The sequence below is a fragment of the Oncorhynchus mykiss genome, chromosome 26, assembly GCF_013265735.2.
Source record: "Oncorhynchus mykiss isolate Arlee chromosome 26, USDA_OmykA_1.1, whole genome shotgun sequence".
NCBI classification, from domain to species: domain Eukaryota; kingdom Metazoa; phylum Chordata; class Actinopteri; order Salmoniformes; family Salmonidae; genus Oncorhynchus; species Oncorhynchus mykiss.
The window spans coordinates 14,345,676-14,371,995 of NC_048590.1; the positions used below are offsets into that span (position 1 = coordinate 14,345,676).

Here is a 26,320-nt window from a genome sequence, read left to right on the forward strand (position 1 = left end):
GATTCACCTTTTTTTCTTAAAAAAATAAAATAAAAATAAAAATAAAATATATATATATATATATATATATATATATATATATTTAAAAATATATATTCTTCAAATTTTCAAATAGTTTTTTATATTTATATTTATATTTATATTTACATTTATATTTTCCAACGGGGCTATACATTTGGGTGAGGGTTTTTTCTCACCTGAGTATGCTTGTTTCACTGCTAAAAATAAAATGAAACCATCTAGTGAACAGCTAAATAACAACACAATGTCGAATACAGGTAGCCTAGTCAAATAATGAACATCCAATCCCATAAACCGTTACTCTCTCACGGGAATTCCACTAACCGTCCGTATGTAGCCAAACGTAGCTGCTGCTCATGTTGGTATCTGTACAGATGGCGCAAAAGCCAAGACAGGGAGACATAGTGGAGTGGTAACGCGCGTGCAAGCAGTTGCTCCAGACGCCACTTGGGTACACTGCAGCATCTACCGAGAGGCTCATGTTGCCAAGGGAATGCCTGAAAGCTTGAAAGACGTTTTGGACACTACAGTGAAAATGGTTAACTTTGTTAAAGCAAGGCCCCTGAACTCTCGTGTATTTTCTGCACTAGGCAATGATATTGGGAGCGACCATGTAACGCTTTTACAACACACAGAAGTGCGCTGGTTATCAAGGGGCAAAGTATTGACCCGTTTTTTTTTTTAATTGAAAGAAGAGCTTAAAGTTTTCTTTACTGGCCATATTTTTACTTGTCTGACCGCTTGCATGATGACAAGTTTCTCACACGACTGGTCTATCTGGGTGATGTTTTTTCTTGCCTGAATGATCTGAATCTAGGATTACAGGAACTCTCCGCAACTATATTCAATATGCGGGACAAAATTGAGGCTATGATTAAGAAGTTGGAGCTCTTCTCTGTCTGCATTAACAAGGACAACACACAGGTCTTTCTATCATTTTACGATGTTTTTGTGTGCAAATGAACTCAAGCTTATGGACAATGTCAAATGTGATATAGTGCAGCACCTGAGTGAGTTGGGTGCGCAATTACGCAGGTACTTTCCCAAAACGGATGACACAAACAACTGGATTCATTATCCCTTTCATGCCCTGCCTCCAGTCCACTTACCGATATCTGAACAAGAGAGCCTCATCGAAATTGCAACAAGCGGTTTTGTGAAAATTTTATTTAATCAGAAGCCACTGACAGATTTCTGGATTGGGCTGTGCTCAGAGTATCCTGCCTTGGCAAATCGAGCTGTTAAGACACTGATGCCTTTTGTAACCACGTACCTATGTGAGAGCGAATTCTCAGAAAAGAGTGGATTCTCTGAAAATTATTTAAGACGGAGACTCTCTCCCAATACAACCCAACATTGCAGAGTTATGTGCATCCTTTCAAGCACACCCTTCTCATTAACCTGTAGTGAGTTATTCACCATTTTCTATGAACAAATAAGGTTTTATATGTAAGATGGTTAAATAAAGAGCAAAATGATTGATTATTATTATATTATTATATGTACCCTGGTCCTATAAGAGCTCTTTTTCACTTCCCACGAGCAGGGTTGTGACAAAAACTCACACTCATTCTTATGTTCAATAAATGCATTGTATAGTGTGTGTGTGGCAGGCTTACAATGATGGCAAAAAACTATATTTGAGAGTGCACTGACCCTGGTGCTAGAGGGGGTATGCAGCTGGAGTTTGAATGTTTGAAGGGGTACGGGCCCATGAAAAGTTTGGGAACCACTGCATTAGATATACCAAATTGAAAAACTCTGACCGTCATATAATTGTGGAGAGAATTTCTTTTTAAATCTCACCCTAGTTTGTTCATGATTTACAGTATATTATTCAGAGCTTTTTTCTACTAGTTGTATACCAGATTCTGTTGTGGCACTTACATTTTTCACATCTATTTTTAGCTCTCTGGCTGATAAACATGCCCCTTTCAAGCAACTCAGAGTCAAAAAGCGATCTAACCCAAGGTACTCTCCTGTACCATCAGACCTTCTCTTGATAAGAAATCAAGCCTGGGCCAAGGCTAGACAAACTGGCCCGCTAGCTGATTGCCAACTACTTAGGCCATTGAGAAATAGGTGCACTGCCTCTGTTATTTGACGTGTGTACAGTGTTATTGTCAAAGAGTGTTATTTGACGTGTATCTTTTTGGACACACAAAGACCCAAACGGCCTTCCATAGTATGTTGTGAAGCTAACAGTGACACTGTTACTGTGTAACTCCGGTAGGGCAACATCTGATCAATAGCACACTTTTTAACGTTAGTGTGTACTAGTGCTAGACCAGTCGCGAAAGCCAAAATCACACAAGACAGAGAACGGTTGATTGTCAAGGGCAATGAATTCCGTTACCTTGGCGTTAAATTCAGTTGCACTTAGCCATCCCGGATCCGGGATCGTGAATACAGACTCAAGCTCATTGCCATAACGCAACGTTAACTATTCATGAAAATCGCAAATGAAATGAAATAAATATGCTAGCTCTCAAGCTAGCTCTCAAGCTTAGCCTTTTGTTAACAACACTGTCATCTCAGATTTTCAAAATATGCTTCTCAACCATAGGAAAACAATAATTTGTGTAACAGTAGCTAGCTAGCGTAGCATTTAACGTTAGCATTAGCATTAGCATTCAGCAGGCAACATTTTCACAAAAACCAGAAAAGCATTCAAATAAAATAATTTACCTTTGAAGAACTTCAGATGTTTTCAATGAGGAGACTCTGTTAGATAGCAAATGTTCAGTTTTTCCTGAAAGATTATTTGTTTAGGAGAAATCGCTCCGTTTGGTGCGTCACGTTTGGATACCAAAAAAACCCGAAAATCCTGTCATCAAAACGCCGAACTTTTTCCCAAATTAACTCCATAATATCGACTGAAACATGGCAAACGTTGTTTAGAACCAATCCTCAAGGTGTTTTTCACATATCTCTTCGATGATATATCGTTCGTGGAAGTGTGCTTTCTGTCCTGAATCCCAGGAGAAAATGACCGCAACTGAAGATTACGCACCAATTTAGACAAAGGACACCGGGCGGACCCCTGGAAAATGTAGTCTCTTATGGCCAATCTTCCAATGATATGCCTACAAATACGTCACAATGCTGCAGACATCTTGAAGAAACGACAGAAAGCGCAGGCTCGTTCCTGGTGCATTCACAGCCATATAAGGAGACATTGGAAAACAGAGCTTCAGAAATTCTGCTCATTTCCTGTTTGAAGTTTCATCTTGGTTTCGCCTGTAGCATGAGTTCTGTGCCACTCACAGATAAGATCTTTGCAGTTTTGGAAACGTTAGACTGTTTTCTTTCCAAAGCTGTCAATTATATGCATAGCATCTTTTCGTGACAAAATATTGCGCTTAAAACGGGCACGTTTTTTTATCCAATAATGAAATAGCGCCCCCATAGACTCAACAGGTTAATGGATTTCGCTTTTAAGTTGTCTCGCTGAAATGGTCTTACTCTTTCAAATTACTGTTTGACTCGATCCACACAGCAGACATTGTGGGCTAGGTTAGGAATGCTGTGTTGCAGGTGTAGCGCAAATTTTACGTGCCGTCATTACGTCATGTACCTACTGTGCGTTATATAGATATGCACGTCAGCTTTGACATCGTTTTTTCACATCGGCGTTAAACTAGACATCTGGCCGATTCCGATGTTGGCATTTTTAGCTAATATAGTCTGATTCCGATATGTTCACCGATATATCGTGCATCTCTAGAAGAAAGATATTTGTTTCTGGCCATTTTGAGCCTATACTCGAACCCACAAATGATGATGCTCCAGATACTCTACTAGTCTAAAGAAGGCCAGGTTTATTGCTTCTTTAATTAGGACAACAGTTTTCAGCTTTGCTAATATAATTTAAAAAAGGGTTTTCTAATGATCAAATAGCCTTTTAAAACGATAAACTTAGCTAACACAATGTGCCATTGGAACACAGGAGTGATGGTTGCTGATAATGGGCCTCTGTACGCCTATGTAGATATTCCATAAAGAATCTAATAATTATTGTAATGATAGGCTTCACTGTGCAGTTGTTTCCGAGTGCCCTAGAGAAAAAAGCGTGTGCAGATTCGTTCAATCTAAAGCCTACATGTAAAGAATATTAAAGAATGCATCAGAGATTTGTATTTCTTGCAACTTTCTGAGGATCTAACGGCATGGGAATGTCTTTGTCTACCACTTTGTGTAGCCAGTTAGCGATGCTGAAACAGTCTTTTCCATAAAACCTTCCAAAATCAAAATATTAATAACTGCACAAATCATGATGATTTGTATCACTCAGGGGGTCTTTTATTTAGCAAACTCTGCTATTGTGCATGCAGTAAAGAAACACCTCCAGACTCTTGAGGTGTACAATCAGGGACGTCATGCACCCAAAAATCTAAGGGGGCATAGAGAATTTCGTATTTTCAAACACCTGAAACAGCTTTTTCCTGCAATCAAGAGCCATAATCAGTACGCTTAATTCTATGTCAAAAATATGTCTATTTTTCTGCATATCTAAGCATACCTCTTGAGCTGTCTGTATCCTCCTGACAGGTGGTTATTTAAAAAAAAAAAATTCATATGCTTCTCTGCATCTCTGCTAAAATCTGGGGGAAAGATTGAAAGGAATGAGTCTTATTCAGTACATTTAGTTATTCCTTGCTTTTCTAAAGTCTACCAACCTTGCCAGCAGGATAGGACACAGGTAACTGCCAAAATAATGGAAACACTTGAGTAAATTAGGGATACAAAGTATATTGAAAGCAGGTGCTTCCACACATGGTTCCTGAGTTAATTACGCAAACAACATCCCATCATGCTTAGGGTCATGTATAAAAATGCTTGGCAGACCATTATTTTGGCTACCATAGCTATGCCCCCATAGAATGACAAATTGCTCTATCCATAGTGGTCACTGAATGGCTTGATGAACATGAAAACATGCCATGGTGGTCTGTCACCATTATCTGAACCAAATTGAACACTTATGGGAGATTCTGGAGCGGTGCCTGAGACGGCGTTTTCCAGCACCATCAACAAAACCCCAAATTATGGAAATGTCTCATGAAAAATCCCTCCAATAGAGTTCCAGACACTTGTAGAATCTATGCCAAGGTGCATTGAAGTTGTTCTGGCTCATGGTGATCATGGTGAACTCCCTATTAAGAGTAAATCTAGTAAATAGTACAAATAAAGAAAAACCTTTGAATGTGTAGGTGTGTCGAAACTTTTGACTGGTACTGTATATATAGTACGAGTCAAAAGTTTGGACACACCTACATATTCAAGGGTTTTTCTTTATTTTTACTATTTCCTACATTGTAGGATATTAGTGAAGACATCAACACTATGAAATAGCACATATGGAAACATGTAGTAACCAAAAAAGTGTTAAACAAATATGTTATATTTGATATTCTTCAAAGTAGCCACCCCTTGCCTTGATGACAGCTTTGCACACTCTTTGCATTCTCTCAAACAGCTTCATGAAGTAGTCACCTGGAATGCATTTCAATTAACAGGTGTGCCTTGTTAAAAGTTAATTTGTGGAATTTCTTTCCTTCTTAATGCGTTTGAGCCAATCACTGATTAGGGATATGTGTTATGACAAGGTATGGTTGGTAAACAGAAGATAGCCATATTTGGTAAAAGTCCAAGTATGTGTAATTTAATATGTTTATTGTTTGTCTATCTTTTTTATGTATTTGTCTACAACAAGTTTATATATGTTTACAACAAGCAAGGGGACGATATCAGAATAGGGGCAATGGGGAATAATAACATATTGTACGGAATACATTTGTACTGAAGTGAAACCGTCTCCAGAGAAATGTCTCTTTCATGATCATGTGAAATGACAAATGCTATGGAAATGCTGGGATGTGTTTTTCAATGATGTTAAAGGTAATTATGATGCAACGATGACGGTGATACGATATGGATTACAATTGTCATCATGAAAATTAAGGCTATACGCACTACATGTTACACACATAGACACTCAACCATGCAAATTGTCTGAGTTATTTTTTACACATTATAGTCTTACTCTTATACAGGCATCGTACACACTCTCACTAAATCACATCCAATGTCATACATATCAACCTACTCAGATGTACTATACACATAATGTCTTGTCTCAATGTACTAGCATCTGTGGCATTGGCTCACAGGCAAACAGGCAAGGGAATAAAACAAATATTGCTAGAACCTATTTCTTCAATTCAAAATATCAGACATTTGAAATCTCTAATTTTGACCGTCATATAACTCTGATGGTAGTAACTTTACAAGCACTAATTATGGTCAATTTAGACTGAGAATAGTATCTAGTTATGGTAAGGGGTGAAGTAAGTATAGCCAGTTATAATTGTAACGGTTTAGCAGATTATAAAAAAAGAAGATCAGTCTTTACATGGCTAAAAGAAAAGGCATATAACACATACTGTTTACAGGAAACTCACTCTATATACTTAGATGAAGATGCGTGGAAAAGGGAATGGGGTGGTGAAATAATTTTCTGTCATGGACAAAGGAACTCAAAAGGTGTGATGATATTAATTAACAAAAATGTAGATCTGAATGTGCATAGTTAGGAATGATTCACAAGGAAGGTGGATCTTTTTGAATACGAAAGTGGACGAAAAAGAGATTTGTCTCGCCATCTGTGGATTCTATTCGATTAGATAGAACTTGTGTGTTAAACATCACAGCAGAGTTGAAAGATATGTGTTGCGTAGAAACCCGAAGAGGGTGGCAAGCAGAGATAGATGGGATGGGCTGAGGGAAGCTGAGGGTTGGGATGTGGAATTGGAGACAAGTGGGAGTGGAGTTTCTGTGTGGGAGATAGAATGATGGTCAAAGATTAAAGTTTTTTTTTTTAAGTAAAAATAAAACATAATAAAAAGTATGTTTGAATGACACTTGAGGGGCAGTGTTTTTACAACTAATGGTGGTTTGCCTGAGGCTGATGCCGTGCAGGTGTTTGTACACATGCATATACACACACTCTCATGCAAATAAATGCATACAAGAACACACACATACATGTAATAGTGCCAGACATGCACACAAACATACAGTGCCTTGCGAAAGTATTCGGCCCCCTTGAACTTTGCGACCTTTTGCCACATTTCAGGCTTCAAACATAAAGATATAAAACTGTATTTTTTTGTGAAGAATCAACAACAAGTGGGACACAATCATGAAGTGGAACGACATTTATTGGATATTTTAAACTTTTTTAACAAATCAAAAACTGAAAAATTGGGCGTGCAAAATTATTCAGCCCCCTTAAATTAATACTTTGTAGCGCCACCTTTTGCTGCGATTACAGCTGTAAGTCGCTTGGGGTATGTCTCTATCAGTTTTGCACATCGAGAGACTGACATTTTTTCCCATTCCTCCTTGCAAAACAGCTCGAGCTCAGTGAGGTTGGATGGAGAGCATTTGTGAACAGCAGTTTTCAGTTCTTTCCACAGATTCTCGATTGGATTCAGGTCTGGACTTTGACTTGGCCATTCTAACACCTGGATATGTTTATTTTTGAACCATTCCATTGTAGATTTTGCTTTATGTTTTGGATCATTGTCTTGTTGGAAGACAAATCTCCGTCCCAGTCTCAGGTCTTTTGCAGAATCCATCAGGTTTTCTTCGGGAATGGTCCTGTATTTGGCTCCATCCATCTTCCCATCAATTTTAACCATCTTCCCTGTCCCTGCTGAAGAAAAGCAGGCCCCAACCATGATGCTGCCACCACCATGTTTGACAGTGGGGATGGTGTGTTCAGCTGTGTTGCTTTTACGCCAAACATAACGTTTTGCATTGTTGCCAAAAAGTTCAATTTTGGTTTCATCTGACCAGAGCACCTTCTTCCACATGTTTGGTGTGTCTCCCAGGTGGCTTGTGGCAAACTTTTTATGGATATCTTTAAGAAATGGCTTTCTTCTTGCCACTCTTCCATAAAGGCCAGATTTGTGCAATATACGACTGATTGTTGTCCTATGGACAGAGTCTCCCACCTCAGCTGTAGATCTCTGCCAGAGTGATCATGGGCCTCTTGGCTGCATCTCTGATCAGTCTTCTCCTTGTATGAGCTGAAAATTTAGAGGGACGGCCAGGTCTTGGTAGATTTGCAGTGGTCTGATACTCCTTCCATTTCAATATTATCGCTTGCACAGTGCTCCTTGGGATTTTTAAAGCTTGGGAAATCTTTTTGTATCCAAATCCGGCTATAAACTTCTTCACAACAGTATCTCGGACCTGCCTGGTGTGTTCCTTGTTCTTCATGATGCTCTCTGCGCTTTTAACGGACCTCTGAGACTATCACAGTGCAGGTGCATTTATACGGAGACTTGATTACACACAGGTGGATTGTATTTATCATCATTAGTCATTTAGGTCAACATTGGATCATTCAGAGATCCTCACTGAACTTCTGGAGAGAGTTTGCTGCACTGAAAGTAAAGGGGCTGAATAATTTTGCACGCCCAATTTTTCAGTTTTTGATTTGTTAAAAAAGTTTGAAATATCCAATAAATGTCGTTTCACTTCATGATTGTGTCCCACTTGTTGTTGATTCTTCACAAAAAAATAGAGTTTTATATCTTTATGTTTGAAGCCTGAAATGTGGCAAAAGGTCGCAAAGTTCAAGGGGGCCGAATACTTTCGCAAGGCACTGTATACAGTTGGCATTGCTGTTATGATTTTATGTCCTTGATGTCCTTTGTTTGTTTGTGTTGTTTTTTTTGCATTGTTGTTTGCTGTTTTCTTCTGTCTTTTTATTTTATCTCTTTAGTTCATTTTCTTGGTTGTTGGTGCATTGAGGGGTTCTTGGGGGTGGGGAATGGAATTAATTTAAAAAATAAATTTTTCTTGTTGGGGGGGCTGTGGGAGGGGTCTCAGATGGTTGAGGGGCAGCTATTGGGGAACTGTGTGGGGATATTGGAGGGTTCGGGTTCACGTTTTTTGTCCTGGTAGGAGATCTGTCAACGTGCCCTTGAGCAGAGCACTGACCCTGTACGCTTCTGTGTGTCGCTCTGAATGGGAGTCTGTTGGATGACTGGTAGGATGATGTAGTTGTTGAGCGGCTTAACTGTAGGTATATTGTAAGTTTTGAGAATAGTCAATAAAATAAAAAATTTAATTAACAAATAAAAATAAAACATCTCAAGACATCAGTCAGGAAGTTAAAGCTTGGTCGCAAATGTGTCTTCCAAATGGACAATAACCCCAAGCATACTTCCAAAGTTGTGGCAAAATGGCTTAAGGACAACAAAGTCAAGGTATTGAAGTGGCCATCACAAAGCCCTGACCTCAATCCTATATAAAATGTGTGGGCAGAACTGAAAAAGCGCTTGCGAGCAAGGAGGCCTACAAACTTGACACAGTTACACAAGCTCTGTCAGGAGGAACTGCCCCAAAATGCACCCAACTTATTATTGGAAGCTTGTGGAAGGCTACCTGAAACGTTTGGCCCAAGTAAAACAATTTAAAGGCAATGCTACCAAATACTAATTGAGTGTATGTAAACTTCTGATCCACTGGGAATGTGGAGAAAGAAATAAAAGCTGAAATAAATCTTTCTCTACTATTATTCTGACATTTTACATTCTTAAAATATATATATATAATCCAATGTACACACTACCATTCAAAAGTTTGGGGTCACTTAGAAATGTCCTTGTTTTTGAAAGAAAAGCATTTTCTTTTGTCCATTAAAATAACATCAAATTGACCAGAAATACAGTGTAGACATTGTTAATGTTGTAAATGACTATTGTAGCTGGAAACTGACATTTCTGGGGGGAATGGCCCTAGCCCTCACCCTCCGATCCAACAGGTCCCAGACGTGTTCAATGGGATTGAGATCCGGGCTCTTCACTGGCCATGGCAGAACACTGACATTCCTGTCTTGCAGGAAATTACGCACAGAACGAGCAGTATGGCTGGTGGCATTGTCATGCTGGAGGGTCATGTCAGGATGAGCCTGCAGGAAGGGTACCACATGAGGGAGGAGGATGTCTTCCCTGTAACGCACAGCGTTGAGATTGCCTGCAATGACAACAAGCTCAGTCCGATGATGGTGTGACACACCGCCTCAGACCATAACAGACTCTCCACCTCCAAATCGATCCGGCTCCAGAGTACAGGCTTCCGTTTCACGCTCATTCCTTCGACGATAAACGCGAATCCAACCATCACCCCTGGTGAGACAAAACCGTGACTCGTCAGTGAAGAGCACTTTTTTGCCAGTCCTGGCTGGACCAGCAACGGTGGGTTTGTGCCCATAGGCAACGTTGTTGCCGGTGATGTCTGGTGAGGACCTGCCTTACAACAGGCCTACAAGCCCTCAGTCCAGCCTCTCTCAGCCTATTGGGGACAGTCTGAGTACTGACGGAGGGATTGTGCGTTCCTGGTATAACTCGGGCAGTTGTTGTTGCCATCCTGTACCTGTCCCGCAGGTGTGATGTTTGGATGTACCGATCCTGTGCAGGTGTTGTTACATGTGGTCTGCAACTGCGAGGCGAATCAGCTGTCCGTCCTTTCTCCCTGTAGCGCTGACTTAGGCGTCTCACAGTACGGACATTGCAATTTATTGCCCTGGTCACATCTGCAGTCCTCATGCCTCCTTGCAGCATGCCTAAGGCACGTTCACGCAGATGAGCAGGAACCCTGGGCATCTTTCTTTTGGTGTTTTTCAGAGTGAGTAGAAAGGCCTCTTTAGTGTCCTACGTTTTGATAACTGTGACCTTAATTGCCTACCATCTGTAAGCTGTTAGTGTCTTAACAACCGTTCCACAGGTGCATGTTCATTAATTGTTTATGGTTCATTGAACAAGCATGGGAAACAGTGTTTAACCCCTTTACAATGAAGATCTGTGAAGTTATTTGAATTTTTATGAATTATCTTTGAAAGACAGGGTCCTGAAAAAGGGATGTTTCTTTAAAAAAAGTGTTTTACCCCCTTTTCTCCCCAATTTCGTGGTATCCTCTTAGTAATTACTATCTTGTCTCATCGCTACAACTCCCATACGGGCTCGGGTGAGACGAAGGTCAAAAGCCATGCGTCCTCCGATACACAACCCAACCAAGCCGCACTGCTTCTTAACACAGCGCGCCTCCAACCCGGAAGCCAGCCGCACCAATGTTGCACCTGGCTACCTTGGTTAGCGAGCACTGTGCCCGGCCCGCCACAGGAGTCGCTGGTGCGCGATGAGACAAGGATATCCCTACCGGCCGAACCCTCCCTAACCCGGACAACGCTACGCCAATTGTGCGTCGCCCCACGGACCTCCTGGTCGCGACCGGCTGCGACAGAGCTTGGGCGCGAACGCAGAATCTCTGGTGACACAGCTAGCACTGCGCCACCCGGGAGGCCTGGACGTTTCTTTTTTTTACTGAGTTTATATCTTCAGGATCTCCGAGATTTGATGTTGTTCAACTAACTTTTTTAAATTGGGAGCACCAGTGCTATCAATGATTATAATTTACATATATATAGTATATTGAAACCAGGTGCTTCCACACAGGTGTGGTTCCTGAGATAATTAAGCAATTAACATCCCACGATGCTGAGGGTTATGTATAAAAATGTCCAGTTGCCCATTATTTTGGCTACCATGGCTAGAAGAGATCTCAGTGGCTTTGAAAGAGGGATCTCAAAGGAGCATAGGGGGTTTAAAGCGTGTGTGTGTGTGTGTGTGTGTGTGTGTGTGTGTGTGTGTGTGTGTGTGTGTGTGTGTGTGTGTGTGTGTTTGTTTTAACACCACCGGTGCATGTAATCTCCTGTTAGTAATGTCCAATTTCAACACACAGCTTCGTGTTAAATTCTTTCTGTTGATTGCAATTGGCCTGTATGGTAAAATAAAAGGTGGCATGTGTTGTTTCAAAAAATACATTTTTTTAAATATTTGAAATTACCTAAATTCCCACCAAATTCCTGGATATTATTGATTTCATGTCTCTCATTCAAAGTGCTCTGTAGTTTAGTTGGTAGAGCAAGGCGCTTGCAATGCCAGGATAGTGGGTTTAATTCCTGGAACTACCCATACGTGAAATGTATGCACGAATGACTGTAAGTCACTTTGGATAACAGCGTCTGCTAAATTGTATATATTTATACATTATATATACACTGCTCAAAAAAATAAAGGGAACACTTAAACAACACAATGCAACTCCAAGTCAATCACACTTCTGTGAAATCAAACTGTCCACTTAGGAAGCAACACTGATTGACAATGAATTGCACATGCTGTTGTGCAAATGGAATAGACAACAGGTGGAAATTATAGGCAATTAGCAAGACACCCCCAATAAAGGAGTGGTTCTGCAGGTGTGGACCACAGACCACTTCTCAGTTCCTATGCTTCCTGGCTGATGTTTTGGTCACTTTTGAATGCTGGCGGTGCTTTCACTCTAGTGGTAGCATGAAACGGAGTCTACAACCCACACAAGTGGCTCAGGTAGTGCAGCTCATCCAGGATGGCACATCAATGCGAGCTGTGGCAAGAAGGTTTGCTGTGTCTGTCAGCGTAGTGTCCAGAGGATGGAGGCACTACCAGGAGGCAGGCCAGTACATCAGCAGACGTGGAGGAGGCCGTAGGAGGGCAACATCCAAGCAGCAGGACCGCTACCTCCGCCTTTGTGCAAGGGGGAGCACTGCCAGAGCCCTGCAAAATGACCTCCAGCAGGCCACAAATGTGCATGTGTCTGCTCAAACGGTCAGAAACAGACTCCATGACGGTGGTATGAGGGTCCGACGTCCACAGGTGGTGGTTGTGCTTACAGCCCAACACCGTGCAGGACGTTTGGCATTTGCCAGAGAACACCAAGATTGGCAAATTCGCCACTGGCACCCTGAGCTCTTCACAGATGAAAGCAGGTTCACACTGAGCACATGTGACAGACGTGACAGAGTCTGGAGACGCCGTGGAGAACGTTCTGCTGCCTGCAACATCCTCCAGCATGACCGGTTTGGCGGTGGGTCAGTCATGGTGTGGGGTGGCATTTCTTTGGGGGGCCGCACAGTGTGCTCGCCAGAGGTAGCCTGACTGCCATTAGGTACCGAGATGAGATCCTCAGACCCCTTGTGAGACCATATGCTGGTGCGGTTGGCCCTGGGTTCCTTCTAATGCAAGACAATGCTAGACCTCATGTAGCTGGAGTGCGTCAGCAGTTCCTGCAAGAGGAAGGCATTGATGCTATGGACTGGCCCGCCCGTTCCCCAGACCTGAATCCAATTGAGCACATCTGGGAAATCATGTCTCGCTCCATCCACCAACGCCACGTTGCATCACAGACTGTCCAGGAGTTGGACAGGCGTTGTAGGGAGGTCATACAGGCACGTGGAGGCCACACACACTACCGAGCCTCATTTTGACTTGTTTTAAGGACATTACATCAAAGTTGGATCAGCCTGTAGTGTGGTTTTCCACTTTAATTTTGAGTGTGACTCTAAATCCAGACCTCCATGGGTTGATTCCATTTGGTTTCCATTGATAATTTTTGTGTGATTTTGTTGGCAGCACATTCAACTATGTAAAGAAAAAAGTATTTAATTAGAATATTTCATTCATTCAGATCTAGGATGTGTTATTTTAGTGTTCCCTTTATTTTTTTGAGCAGTGTATTATCATTCTGATGTAATTATATAATGGTTTATGTGCAGTCAACATTTGATACATTTTCAAAATCCCGAAAGTGTTGAATATCTTGCTCCATTGTACAGCTGTTACATTTATCAGAACTGTATTTTTGACCTTTTATACATTTTGACGACCCTTTCTAAAACAACCGTATGTTGTCATAGAATCAGATGTTTACCTTCAAAGCTACATAACATAGTATGTTACATAAAGCAGGTTGCTGTGACGACAACAATTTGAGTCTGCATCGTGTTGATTGGTAACCTCACTCCTCAGTTTGAAATGTCTCTAGACCCGCTCCATAGAGTTGCTAGCTTTATGGTGGCGCAGCTGGCTAAGATGTTGTCAAGAGGGCGGTCACATGTGATTGCGAGACAGAGGATTCGAGATCACTCCCAGTGGCGGGAGAAGTGAAAAGTGTTTACCTGTAGCAGTTGTTGTGGAACTTGTTGTAAGAAGACAGTGTGATGAGGCCTCCCCAGGCTGCTGACAGAGAGAAGAAGATCTGTGTGGCAGCATCCTTCCACACCTAGAGTAACACACACTCACTGTTAGACACAGAAGGATGGGCGGAGAAATATGTGTGTGTGAACGCATTTGTCTGTGAGTCTATTTGTGTGCCTGTGCGCACTTACGTGTGTGTATGTATACCTTAGCATCATTGAGTTTCTCCCACTTGGGTGTGATGAAGTAGAGGATGCCGTCACCAGCCCCTGGGAGGGTCACTCCTCTGAACAACAGAATGACCAGAACCACATAGGGGAACGTAGCTGTGAAATACACCACCTAGGAGATGGGAGAGGAAGAACAAAACGAAGGGAGAGTTAGCAGGTTGTGTGATAATGCACTGATTCAACACTTTTAGTTTAAAAACAAACCCACTAGAGAGCAACATTACATATTAATTCACAGAACTAAACACTTTCTTTTATGGTTCTGGGATTTCACAGAGGGAAATTATTCAAATCCAAAGGAGGTTAAAGGAGGTACCACATGAGCAGAGAGAGAGATATTTATCTTACTTTCCCTGATGACTTGATTCCTTTGGCCAGGGAGAGGTAGACTATCAACCAGGCCAGCAACAAGCAGCCTGCGAGGGGCCAGCGGATGTCTCCAGGGTACTCTATCCCTTTGGAGATGTGCAAGACATTATACCTAGAGAGAGAGAGAGGGAGAGAGAGAGGGGAAGAGAGAGAGAGAGAGAGAGAGAGAGAGAGAGAGATAGAGAGAGAGAGAGAGAGAGATAGAGAGAGAGAGAGAGAGGGGGGGGGGGGGGGGGGGGGCGAGAGAGAGATAGAGAGGAGGTTATTTCCCAATCACATAAAACAGTTATTTCAGATCTGACATTTATTATTCCTACATGTCAATCAATAGCGGGAAATCATAGTGTCTATACAGCCCAATAACTGTGGCCTAATTATGTTAGAAAGGAAACCAGCATTTACAGTATAGTATGAGAAATCACAAGTATCATCAGCCAGCAGGCCTACTTCAAACATAGAACCTCTATGTAAATATGATGCAAGTTATTATTATTATTATTTTTTTTTAATTACTATATTTTTATTGAATAATTTTTTAGCTGTTGTATTGTTTGCAAGGAGAGCTTGCAAGTATGCATTTCATTATACTGTGTACACTACACTGTATCCTTTGCATATGAAAAATAAACTTTGATTTGACTTACTTGAAGTACTCCTCGCTGGGGCTGACGTAAGTTTTGTTATCCGGATAGGTCATGTTAACCAGTTTGGTCAGGTTTCCAATGGCTTGAGCCGACAGGCAGAACGAGCTGTTCTTTACAGAGGTGATGTTTTTATCATGGAGGATGCACGTGTCTGTCACAACCAGGACAGACAGACAGACAGGTTTACATTCACTGTATCGAATCAGAGAAAATAAATATCTCAACAGTGACAGACAGACAGACATCTTTATAATCTGGTTTAAAAACTGTATCAACTCTCACAATTTTCTCAGGTGGTGGGTATAATGTAGAATAGATTCTTGCCCAGCATGTTTTATATGTGTAATGGTTATTTTTCTTGTAACAGACCTGTAAATACCAGCTGTGCTTATTATGAAATAACCTTTTTTTCCCAAATGTAGCGTACACTTAGAATAAACGTAGAAACGTTAATCATGTTTGACAGAGTAGATCTAATTTCCTTTTGTATAATCATCATAAGTTTGTTATATTACCAATGAAACCTACGGGTTGACACAGCCTCAATGCCAGTGCAGACTCCTCAGAGGAGGAAGGGGAGGACCATCCTCCTCAGTGAATTTCATAAAAAAATGTAAACATTTAAAAATGTATCCTTTTTAGATAAAACTATACTAAATATAATCACGTCACCAAATAATTGATTAAAACACAATATTTTGCAAAGAAGGTCTACAGTAGCCTCAACAGCACTCTGTAGGGTAGCATGGTGTAGCTGGAGGACATCTAGCTTCCATCCTCCTATGAGTACATTGACTACAATACAAAACCTAGGAGGCTCATGGTTCTCACCCCCTTCCATAGACTTACACAGTAATTATGACAACTTCCGGAGGACATCCTCCAACCTATCAGAGCTCTTGTAGCATGAACTGACATGTTGTCAACCCAATCAAAGGATCAGATAATTAATCTAATACTGAAAGCATAAGCTACAGCTAGCTAGCACTGCAGTGCAAAAAAATGTGATGAGTAGTTGACTCAGAGAGAGAAAGAAAATAGTTTTCAACGAATTAATTTCTTCCTAAATGAAGGAGAAGCAAGAGAGAAATAGAGAGAGAGATTTAGATTTAGTTATATTACCTATGCTGCCTATGATGTTACTTTAGCTAACATGGTGACAATGATGTAGGCTGTGTGTAGCGGTTTGGCTTGGAAAGTTTTTTTTGCCTGGTCATACAGCTGATGTCTTGTGCATTGAAGTCCACAATTGAAGGGAAGAGGTGAAAGGAGGAGAGCACATAACGTAGATGCGAGAAGGAATACAATGTGGCTGCTATGAAACTGAGAACTGTATTTACCCATGATCAGGGGTGTAGTAGTCATTTTGGCCTGTTTATGAGTTGTGTATATGTTGTCTGACAAGGGTTGTTCTGACTTGTTTTGTACACTAGAGAGCACTATATGTTGGGGTCATGGGTCACTGTTCATGTGTGCATATAGGTAGCACAGGTGACCAGGAAGGTTTAGCACAGGTGAGAGGAGAGCACATACAGTTCTTACCGTATAACATAGATGGCTTATAGAATGCATCTCTCTGCACCTTTTGTGTAGGAATATGGGTTTTGGAGCTATTTATATTTATATACGCAATAAATGGGAACGCCACCCCAAAAGAGTAACGTTTGGAAAGCTGATTTTTATGGACGCGTTATGGACAGCTCTCTCCTGTGCCAGAGGCAGTTCATAGGGGATCGCCACTACAAGGGGTGTATTAATTCAGCCGATTCTGTTGAAAACATATTTCTTAAACAGAAGCAAGCAGAAGCAAAACGGGGATAAACATAACTGAATTTGTCCAAAATAAACTCTTGTTTGCAACTGTTGGATTAATGATCACACCCACTGTCAGCTAGATGCAGGCAAGAGTGTGCAAGGCGGTATTGAATGCCACTGTCTGTACATGTGTCACATCAAATTCTTCTCTCAACCTGTGTGCACCTACGTTGTAAACTCTCATTCATTGGCTAGGTTGTAGCAAACCTCATGATGGGAATAGGGACAATTTGAGTATCATGTAGTAGTAGCCTTAACCTATCGCTGTTACATTTAACTGGGTGAATGGAATATGAATGACAGTCATCCAATATGCTGTAATAGAAATAAGGCCATGCTCATAAAAAAAAAATCATCTGAAACGGCACTGACCGCCACTGATCAATGCTATTCAAGGATACAGAGGAGAAAGACCAGGGAGAGTACAGTTACTGTAATTGACCAGGAGAGGGCAGTCTGGCGCACACTGCGGCACTGCAGCAACTATACTACAGTAAATGTGTCAAGCAAGCAACTTTTGTGCTGAATTCACTCAAATGCAACAGACAAAACAGGCATTTTCTTAATCAAATTTCGATTTTTATTTTTTTTCCCCATGCAACTGGGAGAAAATTATCCGGTCATACTGGAAGCCTTTCTTTTATCAATTTATCCTCTTTTTTAACAATAAATTGTAGCCCAATGTAACCTAAAAACAATTACTCATAATTGCACGAGTGCAAAACTAATTTGTCTACTTAGCCTACACCTTAATATGGAAAATACACATTTTGTATAACTGCTTTGTGCTCATGACGTGTTTAGGGTAGAATAAAGACATAATCAGGAGAAAAAATATCACACATGTAACCTACACACAGTTGAAAAAAGAACTTGAGACCCACAGAAGAAATATAAAAATCTATATAATAAACCTAGTAAGCAAAAGTAGCACTTTTGGATGTAAATTAAAGTCGAAAACAATGCTTAAAATAACTGGCCACTCGACACTATAGGCCAGGTTACAGAAATAGACCTTAGCTGAGGGGTGCGTTGCGCATTGCGCAATGGTGATGGGATGCCTATGTGTATGTGTGTGCGCGCATGCATGATAGTGTGTGTGCGTTCTGGCGCATTGTGGTCTTACCTAAGAGAAGCATGTCTTTGTCCTTACAGTCCAACGTGTTCCACTCGTTCTTACAGTTAGCCCATGGCAGTGAGCCCTTCAACGAAGCGAACAGGTAGTACAGTGTCCAGCACATAATAATGTTATAGTATATGGCTATCAAGACAGATATTATCAACATGGCAATCCCGCAACCTAAAATAAATAAATGAGACGAAATATATAAATTACTCTTAAGCAGGCAGAGGAGCTTGATCAAAAGTTATTATATCATAATAAGTAGTTTTCATTTTTTTTTCTGAAGTTAGAGTATGTTACATGTTTTAAATTCGTTACTTTATGAGTTTGGATCGCAGCCTGTATATGCGCAGTTTACCTTGCAGAGCCGGGATGGCTTTCCACACGGACACGGGGCCCTGGCTGGCAAACTGACCCAGGGAAACCTCCAATAAAAAGATAGGGATCCCGGCGAGGCACAACATTATCAGGTAGGGGATCAAAAAAGCACCTATATACACAGGGAAACGGGGAAGCATTTCAAAGTAGCGCACAGGTACAACTGAAAAGAGATTACTCAAACTTGGCACACATGATTTAAACAGAAGGCTATAATCGACTTAATTCGACTTCCTTTCTCATGAAATAAAGAGATTATGTATGGCTGGTAATAATGAAATAAATGTGACATATTACTAGGGCTATCTTCATTTCAATTTAGTTTGGTCTACACTCTATGCATTATTATATTGTAGTTACCTTATACAACTAATTAGGCTACATGCAAGGGAAGCAAATAAGTATAACACCTGCGTTGTAAACTTTCATTCATAGGTTAGGTTGTAGCAACCTCATGATGGGTATAGGGAAAATTTGAGTATCGGTATCATGCCTTAACCTATCGCTGTAACATATAACTGGGTGAGTGGAATATGAATGACAGTTATCCAATATGCTGTAATAGAAAAAAGCTAATTTAAAAAATCACGTGTTATACTTATTTGCTTCCTTTGCATGTAGCCTAATTAGTTGTATAAGGTCATTAATGAGTGTAGACCAAACTAAATTGAAATGAAGATAGGCCTAGTAATAATAATAATTATAATAATATACATAATATTTTATTTACAGATCTGATTATCAATCATAAAGCCCAAATAAATGAACTAAAATCCACGAGAAAGAGTAGTCTCCTAGAAGCTGAAAAATAATGTTAGCTAGACGCGTTCTATAACTGTTTAGAAAATGTGTCATAATAAAAAGTCGCCTATTTTCTTTGAGAAGCAAAAGCAAACAAACAGGAAAGTCAAGAATATGTTTTCCGACACTCATTTCAACTCCAATGATATAGCCTAGCAAGGGAATTAATTAAAGTAATGTATTTTCGTTTGACAATGTTAAAATACGTTAAGCATACTGTTCTTTAAACAATGGCAAAACAACCATACAAATCATCCAGGATATGAACACAATTAAATCGACTTATTCCCATTGTGTTCCTCGAATTTAATTAAATCGTCAATTTCGTTCATATCAATTATGGGTGATGCCAAACATCTAAATCTATCATTGTGGAGCAATGGAATATCTAAGTCAAATAACACTGATAAGTTTTGGGATATGTTTTATTTATTTTCCGCATTTAGGTGCTTGTGCATTTACAACTTTAGTGACATTTGCAGTGCAGGTACATTCTCAACTCAACACTCCCCTTACCTCCACCATTTTGGAAGGCAAGGTATGGAAACCTCCACACGTTTCCCAGTCCCACGGCATAACCAACCATGGACAGGATGAAATCCAATTTATTAGTCCAGTTTCCCCTGGCCTTATTCTCATCTCCACTCTCGTCCTCCTGGGAAAAACAGTGGATTTTAGTGGTTTCATGTACATTAAGTAACCATATTGGACTTCAATTTAGTATAGCCTATCATTAAAACGTCTCAGATCCCAAACCCCTTGCCTTTCTGGGCGAACGACTCGTTTCGTTATTCGATCTATTAAATTGGCCACAAGTATAGGCTATTTGCAACAGTCAGAAAATACAAATGCACTCCGCTTCAACGCACACAACAATCGCGGGAATACCACTATTTGATTGATGCGAGCATTTTAAAACATGACAGGACAAATTCATCTGAATATTCATAAATACGGATCATTCAAATTTCCTCATTTCTGATTCCGTGCCAAGAGGGGTAGGAGAGAGGGGTAGGGAGACCGGGACCAAGCTTATCAATGGAGCACTGTCAGAAAGGCGCACGGGCGGGAGACTAGAGTGAGAGGAGGGGAGAGAGGAGAGTGGCGAGGAATGCCCTCGCGGGGATTGGAACAATGGGCAGAATGCGCAGCCTTATGTAACCCATTGCCAAGCGCTGTCATGGGTTTACTGAGACCAATCCCGAGAGAGCATGATGCGGGGTTTCTATCCCTCTTTCTATCTATACATGACACACGGAGCAGCGCAGTGCGGGGGGATATACCATTACCGTACGCTGATACACAAACAACCATTTTACAGTAGGCATATTCCTTTATCTCACTGCAGTGGGAAGATTCTTTCCATTCAGCACTTTCAGGATGACGTTTTAGACCAACTTTTGGTGACAGAATTGTGTCAAATAGATAGTCTATTCTAGCCAAAGGCAGAGGGTCAGAACATCGAAATCGATAGCCTACCTTTTTCGTTCCTATATTTTGATAATTTCCTACAATAACTGGGAATTATTCTAAACTATTATATTGGTGAATTCTATTCGATTTATAGACAATTGCAACCTATGGTTACTGCATCTGGCCATCGCAAATGGAAACTCACTTGAATAGGCTATATAGATCATATTCTCTCAAATCACCCCTCAGCGTCAGGCTCCAGAGCTGGACTATCTCAGGAGTCCCATGGGACGGTAATTACAACTTCTCAGCCGCAGCATGTCACCCCCACCTCGGCCTCCTTATCCGTGAAAGACCCGATAACACCACAGCCAATTCTCTATCTTAATAGGCAATACAGGTTGCATGTCAGATAGATCACCATTCACTCCAAACCGCGGTTCGTCTTGTAATCCAGAAACCCCCCTCTAAGCTCTCCTGACCCTGGTTGGGCTATCCTCCCGTATCGAAACAATTCGTTTGAGCCCACTTACCCCCGTCACGGCGCCGGGCTGAACAGACGTGTTGCCATCTGCGCCCAGAATGATGGTGGTCTGACTCATGGTGGTCCAGTTGCCCGACGCATTGTTTTGATCTCCGGTAGCTCTAAGCGGGTCCCCGCACTGGACAGGGACAACCCGGGCAGCAGAACCACCAACTGAGCTGGTGGAATTCTTACGTAAGGCCGAGTTCGCAGCCACTGATCCAGGCACCGCCGGAGCGGCATTTTTAAATGTTCCATAGACTTTACTGACTTCTCCCGGTTTATTTTCCGTGGGACAGAAAGTTTTGCTCTCGTTGGATGGTGCTGGCTGAGGGGCCGGGTGAGCGGCGGACGTTTGGTTAAGGGCATTGTACGGTTTGTTTGCTGAAACTCCCACCGCTCCCTCCGGCTGGTGCAACGGTTTAAAACCGGTAGGAGCATTGGCCGGCTGTTTGGTCATCTCTCTCTGGTCGGAGAAATCCTGCAAAATGTCATTTACAGATGAGGCTTAGCACAAAAGACAAGGGATAAAACAAATATATAAAAATGTTTTACAAACAGAAACACTTTAAGATGCATTTACCAGGTCGGTGTTAGCACTACTAGGATATGAATTGAGAATTAAATTATTTTAGCGCTACTATGTTCAGATCAAACCTATAGGCTAATCACCTACAATAAAAACGAATGCAGCAGTGGTGGTTGTTTCTGCAGTATTTTAAAAGCCCTTTGTCGCATGTTTTGGCTCCGCTGCTCTGGGCTTCAGATCACGGTCTGCGGGAGTTTGCTTCTCCTGTTCGCAAGATTCTTTAATTTTACGCCCCATTCCCCCCATGTCATTCAGCTCCACAGCTACTGATTTTTATGGGCAATAGACAAGCTGCCGGGCTCTTGACAGCTCCCCTCTCCCTGGCAGGCATGTATGATCACTGGCACCAGGCTACAGCTCTGAGAGGACTCGGGCGTGCAGAAATACAAATGACTATCTCCGCATATATACCCTAACCAAGAGGAAACAAAGCAATATAAGAGAGCGCGGGATTTCTAAACACAAACGTGCTACATTTAAATTGAAGTTTACATTTTTTTTAAAAAGAGATACCGTTCCTGCGTGTTTTATCTAGCACCTTGCATATAGGCTATTAAAAGGACACGCTCTGATTTCGTTTATCTGAAATTGAAAACAAATACATTCAAGACAAATAGCCCTACGTGTAGTCCTTGATTGGAAAATATCGAACGAAATACAAGTGTTTTCGATTGAACTTAATGCATCTTTTGCTCAGAGATTGCCAAAGTGAATGCAAGTTCTGAAAAGTTTTTGCACAATGGGCAAACGCGGCTACTAAATATAACCCATTATCCAGCACGCAGTTTGAATAAATGAAAATATTTCAACAAAACGAACTTAGACTGCTTCAACCATTTAGATAAATAAGATAACTTGAATGACAAATGTAATGTAGAATTTAAAAAAAAGAAACAAAGTATTTAGCCTACTCACCATTTGTGAAGATGCTTAAGACGTGCTGACGTTGAAAAACAGCTGTAAAGAGAACTGGAAGAAGTAGGAGTGGATTTGGCCGTGCTTAGTGTAAAGCTTTCTATACCTCAGTGGGAAAGATTGGGTTTGCGTCAGTGCGGAGCAAGGTGCCCTTCGCTTGACATTTTCTTGATAATAAGAGTTTGATAAATCATTGGCCTTGGATTCTGATTTTTAAAGCGACACCGGGCGAAGACGCGCAGGATCGTGCCCATGTTGTCCACGCACATACCGCTCAGTGTGTGCGTGTTTGGACTGACTCATTCACCAGCTGATTAATAATACACTTTTCTCGAGGGCATGTGTACGTACACACGCGCTAGGCAGGATTTGCATGTAGGTCTACATATATTTTGGGGATGGAGAATGCATGCAAGCACTGCAATTCGTGAGCGAAAATTTACCATTCGTGGGAGATACGACGACACTGATGGGGAAACTATTTCGTTAAATGGTTTCTATTTTTGCTAAACTATGGGGTTTATTGTGTTGTAAATATGCCTACTTTTATGCATTTATGCTATTGAACATTTATTACGAAAGTAATATGTTGAAAACTCTGAACATGTAGCTTAACATCTAGTATCATATATTACTTATTTAGCCTATATTTTAATATTAGGAACACATAATTATATAGGCTACGACATATGATTATCAATATTAAAATATGATTTTTCGTTTCCATAAAGCCTGTGTTAGTAATGTTTTTTTACAGGCTATTCAGTTTGGGCTATACTGTATATTTATCAAAGGTTAAAATATCCACCATAACAATTATTTACACCATTATCCTTGTACAAATATTTCTGAAGTGTGTGATGACAAAAACTGCAGACTGCTGCAACGTATTTTTTGTAAGCCTCCGGGCTATATATAGGCTTTACTATGCTTCAAGGAATTTAAGCACACATGCGATATAGGGTTATACGTTTCTGTGTGCGTCACCGAGACAAGCACTGATCAAGTGTAGAAAAAAGTGGGCGAGGTCTTCATGAAACAACTGAAGCTACTCATTTGTTAATCTCTTACGCAAGAAGGACACTTTTTTTTATTTTTACACGTGGTCATTGGGGTATCGCGCTACACTGGAGGCTTTGGAACTTTCCCAGCACCACAAATAGCCTGCCCTAAAATACTGCATTGCGCACGGCATTGTTCAGCTTTTTCTTCTTTGTTAACGAAATGTAGCCCTCATTCAAAATTGGTTCATTCTCGTGCGAAAAATACCCGATGAGCATCCTATTGTGTTGTTATTCAGACAACTGTTATGCAACCAACCCAAACCCCTGAGAAAGATAAATAATCCGAATAACACCCAACCCGGCTGTACCGGTCCACCGACCTCGCAGTGTCTTTAAACGAGCGCGTCACTGTACTCCGCGTGCCTTATTAAATGTGCGATAATCACCTGCACGCAAAGCTGCGCCTGTGTGGCGAGCGCACCTCGTAAATCTGGGCCATAACAGATAAGGGCCTCGCGCTGCAAAATTAGCTGGCTGCTCCAAGGTTTAATTACTTTGTCAACAGGGAATAATTGTAATTGATTTTTCCCCTCTTTCCTTGTACTTCTCACACCTTCCCCAATACACAGAATGGGAGACGGCAGGAGACGTACTTTGAGTTCCCACTGTGGGGGAACCTTTTTGAAATGTAGGGTTCCTCGAGGAACCTTATTGAAAATAAAATAAAAAAGGATTAAAAACCTTAAGTTTTTGAACATTTTATTATTGACGACATTTAGCAATATTAATAATACAAATAATAAATATAATCTAATGACACAAAACATCCATGGGTAATTTAAGATTTCTCAAATGTATAGACCAATGTTGACATTTTAATTAGGTCTATTAAACATTAAACAACAATAATAAAAATGAAAACAATAAATAAAAAACAAAACAACAAGCCCATACTTTGGAGCAAACACTTTAAAAAAAAAATGAATTAATATTATCCATATATTCCATAGATATTATATTTGAAAAGTTTAAGATCTTGAAGTGGGTATGGCGTTACTTTAATGCAACACTTCACACATGGAAAGATTTGATTTGTGCTAATCAAATATTCACCGGTGTGACAGCAAAGTATGCTATAGTCCAAATTCTGATTTAAACCAATTACATAACCAGTGGTTACCAACCACCACAGACAGATGAAGGCATGGAGTTGCATAGTCTGGGTGATGCCCTGGAGAACACCCTATTGCCAAAACGGTGGAGGTTGGATTTGGAGATGATGAGATCAGAGGAGGCTGGTGGGAGGAGGTATAGGAGGACAGGCTCATTTCTGGCCTCCACTGAAGGCCAGGCACTCTTTCTTTTGCCTTATATTTTGGCTCAGGCAGAAAACATTGTTTGATCTAGTGATATTTCAGATAATCTGTAAGCAAGACATGTCATGGAAATCAAGTGGCGTTGGCATGGATTTGCACTATTGTTAAAGTTTTGTTGGTGACCTGGTATGCAGAAATCACTGAGCAGAGCTATAATTCTATAATGCAACATACAGTGCCTTCAGAAAGTATTCACACCCCTTTACTTTTTCCACAATTTGTTGTGTTACAGCTTGTGTTTAAAATGGATTAAGTTGAGCTGTTGTGTCACTGATCTACACACAATACCCCATAATGTCAAAGTGGAATTTTGTTTCTAGGACATTTTAGAAATTAATAAAAAATGTAATGCTGAAATGTCTTGAGTCAATAAGTATTCAACCCGCTTGTGCTTAATAAATTGCATAATAAGTTGCATGGACTCGTTCTGTGTTCAATAATAGTGGTTACATCATTTTTTAATGACTATCCCATCTCTGTAGCCTACACATACAGATCATTGTAAGTTCCCTTAATCAAGTAGTGAATTTCAAGCACAGATTCAACCGCAAAGACCAGGGAGGTTTTTCAATGCCTCACAAAGAGGGGCACCGATTGGTAGATGTGTAAAAAAAATGATAAAGCTGACGCTGAATAATATCCCTTTGAACATGGTAAAGTTATTAGACTTTGGATGGTGTATCAATACACCCAATCACTACAAAGATATAGGTGTCCTTCCTTACTCAGTTGCCAGAAAAGAAGGAAACTGCTCAGGGATTTCACCATGAGGCCAATGGTGATTTTAAAACAGTTATAGAGTTTAATCGTGATATGAGAAAACTGAGGACGGCTCAACAACACTGTAGTTACTCCACAATGCTAACTTAAATGACAGAATCAAAAGAAGCAAGCATCTTGTTTGCAACAAGGCACTTAAGGAACACTGTTAAAAAAATGTATGAAAGAAATGAACTTTTTGTCCTGAATACAAAGCGTCATGTTTGGGGCAAATCTAACACATCACATCATATTTTCAAGCATGGT

The 26,320-nt window shown here is 40.7% G+C and overlaps 1 protein-coding gene across 4 annotated transcripts in view; it reads right to left on the reverse strand.

Moving 5' to 3' along the window:
• Positions 1–23,198, reverse strand: part of LOC110506271 (sodium- and chloride-dependent glycine transporter 2-like) — a 50,570-nt gene extending 27,372 nt beyond the window's left edge. Inside the window, exons 1-9 of one of the 4 annotated variants that reach the window (XM_036964282.1) lie at positions 22,915–23,197; positions 21,421–21,891; positions 19,991–20,129; positions 18,654–18,785; positions 18,299–18,472; positions 15,358–15,508; positions 14,693–14,825; positions 14,322–14,456; positions 14,096–14,199 (exon numbers count right to left, since the gene is read on the reverse strand). In XM_036964282.1, the coding sequence (XP_036820177.1) occupies positions 14,096–14,199; positions 14,322–14,456; positions 14,693–14,825; positions 15,358–15,508; positions 18,299–18,472; positions 18,654–18,785; positions 19,991–20,129; positions 21,421–21,891; positions 22,915–22,917 (1,442 nt within the window). In that variant the 5' untranslated portion in view covers positions 22,918–23,197. Of the gene's footprint in view, positions 1–14,095; positions 14,200–14,321; positions 14,457–14,692; positions 14,826–15,357; positions 15,509–18,298; positions 18,473–18,653; positions 18,786–19,990; positions 20,130–21,420; positions 21,892–21,993; positions 22,286–22,914 lie in introns of those variants that run through there. The other 3 variants (XM_036964284.1, XM_036964283.1, XM_036964285.1) reach the window with 3 other exon arrangements.
• Between the last annotated feature and the right edge of the window lie 3,122 nt (positions 23,199–26,320).